Genomic DNA, 12,253 nt, shown 5'->3' with positions numbered 1-12,253 from the left:
CGTAACAATATTTTAATAGAAACAAGTTCAATTTTTACAGTGCTTTTAAATGGAAAAATACTTCACAGGAGAGCCACCAAGCATGAAAAAGTGACATCAAGTCAAGAAGACAGAAGATGAAACGATCAAAATCACTATTAGAGAAACAGATTTTAAGCTGTATGTTATAGGAAAAAGGGAAGGTAATGAAACAGAGTTCTGGCAGGGATTTCCAGAACTTAAGGTCCTAGAACATTGAACAATGGTGAAGAGATCAAATTTGGTGTACACAATATTCCAGACTCGGAGAAACACAGTTTCTCACTTATGTGAAAATAAGGATGAAAATATTAAAATAAAGACATTGTTTAATTGGGAGTTGGTATTGGCCTGTAAGGATCAATGTAATGGATGAACTGAACTTAGTGCAAGCTGATACAATAAAATATCATTCATTCATACATGAACAGCCGAGTTTGGGGTAATCTTGTTTCTGGACATTAGAATCCAAGTAAAATCTATTCTTTGGATCCTTTCCTCTCCAAAGGATAGCGCTGGAAAAGTCAGGTCTGGGGAGAACAAACCCATGGGAAAGGATTCAAATTTTGTTGTGTAAATTTAATACAAAGATCAATCAGTTGTACAATGAACATTTCACATCATCTCACTAATGATTATGACCCAAGTATGACCCAACCAACATATTCCAAACACATTTACACCATGAATAGATTTAAAAACAGAAATCAATTTTGAACTGTGGGAAAATTTCAGATGAATCACATGGCACAGTCTGGAACCATTTCAATACATAATACATGGCAAGTTATGGCACAAGCTGACCAACATCAGTCAATGGAACAAGCTAAGCATCGGGATAACATAGAAGTATGGAGTAGTCAACATACACTTCCTTCCAAGGGCATAAAGTGCTCTTTGCACTTTAAAGTATTTGCCTAGGGTAAACTTTAGCAAGAATATTGTATTCTATCTAAGAGATAATTAGTTAACTATTTAAATTGTGATGCTAATGACATTCATGATGGTTATTGCCACGAGAATAATGTAATTTTGGCAGTTTATAGATTTAACAAGAATGCGAGCAAGAGGAAATATCAAGTACTGACACTCTTGCTCATACTTTGCTGGTGTTTACCTTCCAGGGCTGTGGGCCTCTTCAGTTTCATCCTTAACTCTGGGAACTGGAGGCTGTAGCATCTCTGCAGCCAACGGATCGGCATCAGTTTCCTCACGACCAACCCACTCTCCAACCACTCGGGGTCTAACAAGGGACGAATTGTAAGCCCGCTGATCCTTAAACAAAAACACAAAATAAATCCACGGTCATTGTACAGAAATGTAGTCAGCTTTAAAAACAGACAGAACCTGGTTAAATATGTTGTTGCCAATGCCAATATAATAAATATCTGGAAGCAGCAAACTCCTCATTAGAACAATTTCACTTCCGTCTCTGGATTTGTAAATGTCCTTAGGATTCATCTCTGTGCCTCAGCAATAGAAGATGGTTTGAGGAAAGATATTCTTGCTATTGAGGGAGTGCAGCGTAGGTTTACTATGTTAATTCCCGGAATGACGGGACTATCATATGTTGAAAGACTGGAGCGACTAGGTTTGTATACACTGGAATTTAGAAGGATGAGAGGAGATCTTATTGAAACGTATAAGATTATTAAGGGGTTGGACACGTTAGAGGCAGGAAACATGTTCCCAATGTTGGGGGAGTCCAGAACAAGGGGCCACAGTTTAAGAATAAGGGGTAGGCCATTTAGAACTGAGATGAGGAAAAACTTTTTCAGTCAGAGAGTTGTGAATCTGTGGAATTCTCTGCCTCAGAAGGCAGTTGAGGCCAATTCTCTGAATGCATTCACGAGAGAGCTGGATAGAGCTCTTAAGGATAGCGGAGTCAAGGGGTATGGGGAGAAGACAGGAACGGGGTACTGATTGAGAATGATCAGCCATGATCACATTGAATGGCGGTGCTGGCTCGAAGGGCCGGATGGCCTTATCCTGCACCTATTGCCTATTGTCTATGCATGACTTCATGTACATGGAGTCCTGCCTCTCTCTGCTTTCCCATTTTTTGTTTGTTTAATATCTGTTGAGTACTGTATGTACAAACCTGTTGCTGCTGCAAGTAAGAATTTAATTGTTCCATTTTGGTACATATGACAATAAAACACTCTTGACACTCTCTTGAACTATCCAGGCATTGACTATGAGTTGCAGATATTCTTGAGGTTAGGCATGCTACTCTGCTCCTAAGCCCAGCATGTGGCAGCCTCCAAAACATTCAAACACTCCACCCAACTTCATCCCCAACCTTGAGGCCTAGTTTAAAGGATTTAGATGTCCTGGAACATTAAAACTATTGTCCTGGAATTTTCTAACAAATAACAAAATATCAATGGATCTTTTTAAGGCAGAGATAGATTATTTATTAGTGCAGGTGCCAGGGGTTATGGGGAGAAGGCAGGATAAAGGGGTTAAAAGGGAAAGATAGAGCAGACATGATTGAATTGCGGAGTAGACGATGGGCCGAATGGCCTAATTCAGCTCCTATCACTTATGAAGTAGCAAATGGCTGAATGAAACTGGATACTTTATATCCCTCTGATGCACTGATATTTGCTCAGGTAACTGTAAGTGAAGGGGATCCAATTAGACACATTGCTGCTCCATTTGATATCAAGATCTAGCTTCTTTAATTTATTTGCTTTGAAAAAGATATCATTCGAATTCTATCAAAGCTAATCTGCAAGGCATGTTAATACCACACATCTTGTAATTTAAGCCAACAATTAAAGTTCAAACTCATTCCTGCCATTGGTCAAAGCCCCTGCTTATTGTGATGAGTGGAATGTCGTCGGACACACTGAGCATAATAATAGTGGAATCAATAACCAAAGAGAATTCCCCAAGATACTATAATTTATTTATGAGAAAATATTCATGATGTGACAAGGAATTCACACAAGAAATCCCTTGCAGAATATATGTAGTTATTATTTTATCCTGACCTGAACCATATACATAATTTAATCATTAAATCCGTGCAGCCTAAGTGCAGATTTATCAATGTGGCAAATTGTTGAGGAGTTGTTCTAAAGATAAAACAAGCAATCATACTCAGAAATATATAAAGCACATGTACAGCATAAACCATTGAAAATTACACTGCATATACTATTAAAATAAGTCTTCAGCAATGTTCAGATCTCAAAAAGAATCTGAAAAGAATCACCCATTTTCCTTTAATGTCCCCAAATCTGTTGGTCGGAGGCTTACATATGCTTAGTACAGAAGTCCTGAACTTGCTAATAGATGAGCCAAATGCTCTGCTACTGGACTCCAGAGAATCTACTTGTAGTTCCTGCACCAAGAGAAAAAATTGCAAACCAATGCATTTCGCTTCAGTGAGAAAAAAAGGCAAGAATACAATAAGATACATTTTAATCATTTGTAATTGCAGTAATGTTTATATTCACAAGTTGGTTGATTATATTCAATTTATTATTAGCAAATTAATATTTTTTTCAGTTTGTTTAATCATTCATTTCACTTTTAACGCATTTTGAGCATCTTCATAGGCAACAAAAATAGGTTTGTCAATTCTCAAACGTTTCTCTGTAGTTTTGTGAATGGAGCCATTTGACTTGATTACTTCACATGAAGCCCAGAACAGTTTACAGCACAGTGGCTAGTTATTAGAGCCACTGTCTCATTCTGCCATAGCCCCGGGTTCAATCCTGACATCAGTTGCTGTCTGTGTGGAGCTTGCATGTTCTCCTGACCCCGCCTTGCTTTGTTTCGGGTGCTCCAGTTTCCTCCAAAGTCACGCAGGTTGGTGGATTAATTAGCCATTTTATACTGCCCTCTTGTGGGAGGTGAGTGGTAAAATCTTGTGGGATTTGGGGAAAATAAAACACGAGATAAATACAGGATTCCAGCGAGTGGGTGGTTGGAGTGGGTTTATTTCTACTCCATTGCTCTCTGTACAGAATATTGAGCTGTTGAGCAGGAGGGAAGTTCTGATGGGCATAATTAATAAATAGTGAAGTAGCAGTTCAAGATTATTACTGAGAAATTGTGAATGGAAAGTTAAGGGAGGCTGTCATTGGGTCAGGATAGAGGAGATATTAAACAGAAAGAATAAAAAATCAAATAAAGGGCTTATTAAACCCTAACAACAGATTGTGAAGAATAGGTGGTTATTCATTGGAAGGGAAATAGCCTTCCCTGCCAAATTGTGAGAAGGATCCCTGCCCCCCCCCCCCCCCCCCCCCCCCATCGGCTCACAAATAATTCCAAAAAGGCTTTTACCTCTTAGATTATGTCCTTTTCAGCATTTTTAGTTTCCAAACTGCTAAATGCAAAAGTATTTTGAAACAAAAACTCCTTATCAGTGGCTTTTAATGACATTAACTGCTGCGATAAATATCATCCGACTGTAGAAATTAAAACCCAACCATAGTAAATAGACTACCCACAGGCATTAAATGCTTCTTCTTTAGCAAAGAGATTGGTAAGATATAGCTACGCTGCACTGCTAGTCTATAAATTATATTTCAAATAAATATGCAGGCATTCTTGAGGTCAAAATTTATCGCAATAAAGAAAAATAAAATTAGCAATTGGATTTAGATCTCCTGTTGAAAAAAGGAATCAGAAACCAAATAAAACCATTGCATGGAGTGTGCACCAACTCCTCTACAGCGACTATGCATTAAAACGTTTCAAAAAGTTTCATTGATCATTTGCTAAAGGTCACAATTATCATCAGATGTGTAACGATGTGCATGTGTTGAACATGTGTTCAATTTTCAATTTAAGCTTTCCAAACATTTCAATTTAAGCTTTCCAAACTTTCCACTGATCACAATTCTACGGTGCTTCAACACTGGGGAATTTAATGCAGTGCACAAGTGCAACAGAACAAAGTACTGACACAGATAGACAAGACTGTGGAGAAGATATTTGGCATACTTGCCTTCACATCCTCAGGGCATCGAATATAGGAGTTGGGATGTCATGATACAAATGTAAACGTCGTTGATGAGACAACACTTGGGAGTGCTGCATGCAGTGCTGGATGCCAGCAAGAGGATGTCATTAAACTGGAAAGAGTACAACTGGGGCAGCATGGTGGGGCAGCGGTAGAATTGCTGCTTTGCAGCACCGGAGACCCCAGTACGATCCCGACTATGGGTGTTGTCTGTACGGAGTTTGTATGTTCTCCCCGCGATCACGTGGGTTTTCTACGAGATCTTCGGTTTCCTCCCACGTTCCAAAGACATACAGGTTTATAGGTTAGTTGGCTTGGTATAATTGTAAATTGTCCCTAGTGTGGGTAGGATAGTGTTAATGTGCGGGGATCACTGGTCGGTGCAGACTCGGTGAGCCCAAGGGTCTGTTTCCACGCTGTATTTCTAAACTACAGAGAAGATTCACAAGGATGTTACTGGACCTGAGTGGCTTGAGTTATAAGGAGAAGCTATAGAGACATTTTTCCTTGGGTAGGGTTCTACAGTGAAGGTTGACAAAGGGTGTGATATTCACCACTGCTGTCAGTGCACCAGTACACTCTTTGGTCATCTGAGGGAAAGGCAGTTGAGTACCTAGTTCTATAGACACCATATCAACCTGTTCATTAAAACCCAAACACAAATTCTGAAAATAGAAACATAGAAACTGGTAATGTGTCTACCAAAGATCTACTTCAAATGCATGTAGCATTGTTTTAGAAAACTTATCTGCATTAACATATCGTGCAAGTAATTAACATTTTTCACCAAAACCCATTGAATGACTAAAATGTGAGAATGAATTGGTGTTAAAGGAGGAGGAAATTCAAGAGCCGTGCCATTCACGTAAATCTATTGCAAAATATTAGCAATCAAATTATCTGCCCATAATATTGATATTCCCAAAATATTAGGGGACACAATCTGAAGAAAAAAAAAATCTCATATTTCTTGCAATTTGGCAGGTTTACTAATTAAAAATCTTGTAAATATTTCTCCTTGCCTGAACAGAAAGAAAACATTTTTTCACATTTTAGTCATTGATGCATATGGGGCAAGTGAGGACACCATAAATCAGAGCAACTATCAAGTTATAATTAATTCTCCAAAGACAAGTAATATTACTGCCAATAAAACATAGCAGCAACCAATTAAGAGATAAAATGTAACAACCTTTGTAACTTATCCAGTTCAAAATAACTGAATGCTATGGCGAGTCTGGAGGCTTGTACTTTGTTAAAGAAGTTTATTGCGGCAGCAATATTCAATTACAAAGGATAACAAACGAGATTACAGACAACCATTAACTCAAACTGTTCACATCGAAGTTCTCTTCCCACTGACTGGTTTTGGGCGCCAAAACCACCACCTGACCTTGCTGGCCAATCCGAGGGTTCGACTCTCAGGACCAATCCCTATGGTCGCTACAATGCCATTTTAATATATGTTCAAATACTACCTACAAGCATGAAGTAATTTTTTTATGGTAGTATATTCAGAAGTTGTCCAAGTTTTACATTGATTGCATTCTATTAATCATTTTGATTTCACAATGTATAGATTTGGAAAACTGTCGGGAAATTTGTACGGAAATTTCTGTAGGGAAATTCATTCAAATGGGAGCCTGAACTAATATCCAAATATCCACGTAATTCCTGATCTCCAAACATTTCATCATCCTGACACACATTGGCTAATTTAATTTTCATCTAATTTCAGATTTTCTAATATCATGTGCATCTTTACTTAATGTGGCCTCTCGTGATTGAACTTCCTATTTAAAACATAAATTGCAAGAAGCGACTGAAATTTACTTAGAAAAAAACCATATAATCCACATTGATAAGATTTCATTATAAAATAAAAAGGGCCTCAACAACTCTCTATGAGCTGGTGTAAGTGTCATGAGTTGCAGCAATCACAGAACAATAAATATTTTATTAGTCCCTCACAGTGCAAAACATATGTTGCTCTAAAGGAAATAAAATGGTATTGTTATTTTATAGAACACATGTATTAAGCGGACAGTGTACAAACTGTAATTTTGCTTGACCAATGAAGTCAATGAGCGGTGTCTTCCTTTTATGTGATGGTTCCTCATTATACCAAGGATGTGCTCTGGGCATTATTTGTTCTCCATATACTACACTCAATTATTGGGGGAAGGGGATGGAATATGTGATGGGATTGTTAATATTAAAAAGCAGCACAAATCATTTGAAAGGCAGAGGGTAACTTACAGTGGCTGAATACCAAAATCATCATCTCCGGTACTGCATGTTAAGTAACTGAATATCAGAAGGCAGATTGTCCACTGGTGAGGCTGATATGTGTCCCGGTAATTTAAATTAACTCTGAGACAATGTGGAAGGAACGCAGGAGGCCAGGTGAATTGTTCCCTGGACCAGGGAGCAGCAGAGGATCTCAACAGGACTGGCAGGATTCAGCTTTTATTCAGATCCATCTTTACTCTGTGCACAACAAGAAATAAATCCTAGCATACTCAACCTCTCAATATAGCTCAATCCCTCGCGTCCTGGTAACATCATAAATCTTCTCTGCACCCTTTTCAGCATAACAACATCATTCCTATTACAGGGTGTCCAAAACTGAACTCCAAATGTGGCCTTTCCAACTTCTTGTATTACCCTAACTTAACCTCCCAACTTCTATATTCAATACTCTGACCAATGAAGGTCTATGTGCTGAAAGTGTTCTTGACCACCCTATCCACCTGTGACACCACTTTCAAGGAACTATGTAGCTGCACTCCCAGTTACCTCTGCTCTACAACACTCCCCAGAGCCCTACCATTCACTGTGTAGTCCTGCTCTGCTTTGACTTCCCAAAATGCAACACCTCGCACTTATCTGTATTAAATTCATTAACCTTTCCTCCACCCACCTGCTCAACCGATCAAGATCCTGCGGCAACTTTTGACATCCATTTTTGCAGTCTACGATACCACCTACAGTTCTTTCGTGTCATCTGCAAAAACCTGCTAATCATGCCTTATACATTCTCATCCAAATCATTGATATAAACCACAAACAGCCCTGCACTGATACCTGAGGCACACCACTAGTCACGGACCACCAGTCTGAAAACCAATCTTCCACCATCACCCTCAGCCTCTTTCATAGAGTCATAGAGTGATCTCCATCTTCAAAGCAGAAATGGTTGATAGTGTAAGCAAGGTATAAGATGCATCTATTAGACCTGAATCCATGCTAACGCTATGATATTGAGGCAAATGTTGCTTTAGGCCCCGATTGACAGTGAAAGGTAGGCGAATGAAAGGCTGCCACGCATTGACCAAGACTAGTGGAGCACAACATGACATTTAGCCTGCACAAGGCCACTGGACATATGGCAATGCATCCTAGTCTCGGTGCTTCACGCTTCCCTTCCACTGTTACAAGTATCTTCTCCCACTGCCTTTGAGAAATTTAATTGAAGGGATCTCAAGTTTCTCATGACAGAATTTTTCCAGCGAAGTTTCAGAAAATCTTGAAGCTCGTGCTCACAGTGCTTCATTTATAAAGGTGTCCTAGGTCAGATTCCATTAAAGATTACCTGCCAGCTCCTGCTGCCAATATAATTCATCCCCCACTCCCTTGAAGAAGTGGAAGTGGTTCGCTCACGATATTGCTCTTCAGATGAAACGGTAATGTTTTCACCTCAACAGTGCAAATTAAATTAACAGTCAACATAGTTGGCATGTTGCCTTCACAGGAAGCAACAGGCATGGTTTTTACACACTGCAATCTTCCTGTCTGTTTTCAACACCATTTCATGTAAACATGGCTTTATTCAACCTGTCCCTACACCTCCTCCCTCACATCATTCCAGGTACCCTAGCAGCCCCAAGTGAGACAGAGGTTCATGTGACTCCTCTAATCTCATCTAATGTGTTCGGTGCTCCCAATGTGGCATCCTTTACTGTGCTGATCATTTTGTCGTGGGCCTCCTCCATTGCCAGAATAAGGTTTCACACAAACTGGAGGAATAGCACAATGAAGCCCCGCCTGACCCAGGAGAGCGACACACGCACGCACGCGCGCACACGCGCACACGCACACACACACAATGTATACACAAGGGGAAAAAAAGACTTACCTGGTCAAATTCATCCGGAGTACCAATACCTAGCCAGGAAAAAAGAGAATTAGAATTCTTGTAATTTTTTAGGATTTACCCTTTAACAAGAGGATTGCACTGCATTTGCAACAATCTGTAAAATTCCATTTAAATAAGTTTTAACATAGTTATTTGCACTTATGTTATTGCTTTTGCAAGCTGGCACAGAAGTTGATTAGTTCCAGAACCTCCCCAAAAAAAGTAGCTTATTTAGCATTGAATGATTCTTCTGGGGATTCATCAAGGAAGAAAGAATTATCTTGAAGTCTTGAAGTTTGAGAATGCTTGAAGCAGAACTGGCAGCCAGCTATTACAATTTTAAGTCTGTTTTGACAGACAATATTAGTTCATTATATTTAACATAACTGTACCTTTGCAAGATTTTTCAAAACAGAGAATAGGCATACACTTTGATATGTTACACTACAGCATTTCTCTGCTTCTCCCACACCTACGATCATTTTTCTATGATTTATGCTGTGAACAGATACAAAGCTCCAAAGGAGTTCAGTCTTACAACAAAGAACGAATGCAGGCTCTAAATCACTGAAGGACTTGAATTTTGTATTGATTATTCATAGATTAAATAAAGTTTAAAAATTAAATAAAGTGAAGCACTTTTTTCTTTGTTTGACCTTCAACATGATTTCAGTAATTTAAACTCTGCTGTGATAGGGGGGAGTTCATTCACCTCAAGGTTTGCTATCCTAGATACTTTGTATACAAAGTCATATTTGGTTCATTCTCCTATGCAGGTTAATTTCTACATGAAGCATGCATCAGATATATGTAGACAGAATTCCAAATCACGAGAGAACCAGAGAAAACTACATAATAGTCCAATTATGGGAGAAAGGTTTTGCTTCTTCCCATCAACCTCCGGAATCTTGAAACAACAGGCTTGGATGGGATGGATGTGGGGAGGATGTGGGGAGGATGTTTCCACGAGTGGGAGAGCCTAGGTCATAGCCTCAGAATTAAAGGATGTTCCTTTAGGAAGGAGATGAGGAAGGATTTCATTCGTCAGAGGGTGGTGAATCTGTGGAATTCATTGCCGCAGAAGGCTGTGGAGGCCAAGTCAATGGATATTTTTAACGCAGAGATATATATTTTTTTGATTAGTAAGGATGTTAGAGGTTATGGGGAGAAGGCAGGAGAATGGGGTCAGGAGAGATAGATCAGCCATGATTGACTGGGGAGTAGACTTATTGGGCCGAATGGCCTAATTCCGCTCATATCACTTATGACCTTATGAATCTGACAACATTAACTACAACCCTATTTCAGCACCAAACTACAATGGACTTTGCACTACTAAAGTTGCACAGCAATATTTTGGCTTGCACTATCATGACGTGCTTTACTTGAATACTGATAATTTATTGCATCTTTATCATTATGTTGTTGAGGTTAATGTGCCCATACAGCTGCAGCAAGTATGGATATCTTTGTTCAGGTCACAGTACACATGATAATTAAACACTCTTAACTTTTGACATCAGGCATTTGTTAAGTGGAAGGCAGAAAATAGTGGTTGCCACAATGTTTTCATTATATGTTATCATTCATGCAAAAATATTAATTTTGGTGTTAAACTTTTAAAGGAGCAATATTATCAGTAGTTATTATTCAGTTTTATTTTTGTCTTAAACCAATACAAGCATTTTACGTCTATAGTTCTACGAAATTCTCATTAATACACATAACAGGGTACACATTGTTACAGGGACAACACACCCTTTGGTTCACATTGTTCATGGCCACTACCAAACACTTGTGTGGGGGACAGTGATTCCAAAAAAAGAGCCATCATTCATGGTGACAACTCAGACATTTCATAATTATTAACAAAAATATCAATATCTATAATCAAACCTTTCCTGCAGAAGAGAGACAACTTGAGCTGTGTTTAACAACAAAATCAACAATGAGTAATTAGAAATATATTTCAATGTTCCTTTCAAATCTCTCTTTCTGTTACTTTGCCAATGCATTAAATGGACAAGAGCACGCATTTTGAACAGAACTAGTCGAGATAAATCACCTTTCGAACCTTTCTAAAGACTTGGCCTTTTCTCCCTTCCCCAAACTGGCGAATCCGAGTTCAGGAAATCAATTATACGATAACCCAGAGGAGCTAAAGTCATCAGAATGCATCTATGCATCTGTAATTCACTGTGCCTTGCAAGCAAACTTACATCTGGGATTTAATGGGTTTTAATTCCACAAAATGCTGGAATAACTCAGCGGGACAGGCAGCATCTCTGGCCTTTCCAGAGATGCTGCCTGTCCCCCTGAGTTACTCCAGCATTTTATGTCTATCTAGGGTTTCAACCCTGATAAACTGAGTACTCCAAAATCATCTTCTGTCTTTGGTAAAATTCAAATACAGATTAGTTTGTAATATGTTCATAATTATTTGGAGATCTAATTGGAATTGGAATTGCTTTTTATGCTATCAACAGCGAGTCACTGAAAGTTTAATCTATTTGCAGTCTGAATGGAAACTGAAAACTGACTGCACCACAATACATCAGTCTGAAGAAGGGTCTCGACCCGAAACGTCATCCATTCCCTCTCTCCTAGATGCTGCCTGACCTGCTGAGTTACTCCAGCATTTTGTGATACCTTCTATTTGTACCAACATCTGCAGTTATTTTCCTACACCACAATAATGTCCCTGCTTATCCCAATTGTTAGCAAATACTGTAAAAATGGTAGATTTATAAAATGTATAAATAAAATCAAGTATAGAAACAATAAGAAATTATGTCAGTTTAAAAAAAATTAGCAGTTGTGTTCCCATTATAGTTCTGATTTTAACAAACACTATGACTATTAATCTTGATGCGATCTTCCGCATTGTGATTTACCAGCAGTTTGACATTGTGCGTGATGAGTCTCACCTCTGACAGCTTCAACAAAGAGCTGCTTTCAGCGAGAGAAGATTTTACTTGAAATAAATAGCATGGTTTAGATAAACAAGAATTTTCAGTACTGTGCCACAATCAATAAATAAGGCCAATTATATTGATTAACTGACAGCAGTGAATTTAAAGAGATGTCATCCCTGTTGGTGTGAATATGCATGG

General features: G+C 38.7%; 1 protein-coding gene across 7 annotated transcripts in view; it reads right to left on the bottom strand.

The window, feature by feature from the left end:
• Positions 1-12,253, bottom strand: part of c4h8orf34 (chromosome 4 C8orf34 homolog) — a 218,012-nt gene that overhangs the window by 146,452 nt on the left and 59,307 nt on the right. For all 7 annotated transcript variants that reach the window (XR_013547187.1, XM_078398121.1, XM_078398120.1 and 4 more), the window contains exons 5-6: positions 9,141-9,169; positions 1,136-1,293 (exon numbers count right to left, since the gene is read on the bottom strand). Coding sequence is in view for 6 of the 7 variants with exons in the window: in XM_078398121.1 (XP_078254247.1) it covers positions 1,136-1,293; positions 9,141-9,169 (187 nt within the window). In the remaining variant the exon portion in view is untranslated. The remainder of the gene's footprint in view (positions 1-1,135; positions 1,294-9,140; positions 9,170-12,253) is intronic.

This window comes from Rhinoraja longicauda, chromosome 4, assembly GCF_053455715.1.
Source record: "Rhinoraja longicauda isolate Sanriku21f chromosome 4, sRhiLon1.1, whole genome shotgun sequence".
NCBI classification, from domain to species: Eukaryota; Metazoa; Chordata; class Chondrichthyes; order Rajiformes; family Arhynchobatidae; genus Rhinoraja; species Rhinoraja longicauda.
Note: the sequence above shows the minus strand (reverse complement) of the source record. Positions and strands in the feature narration are given on the sequence as shown.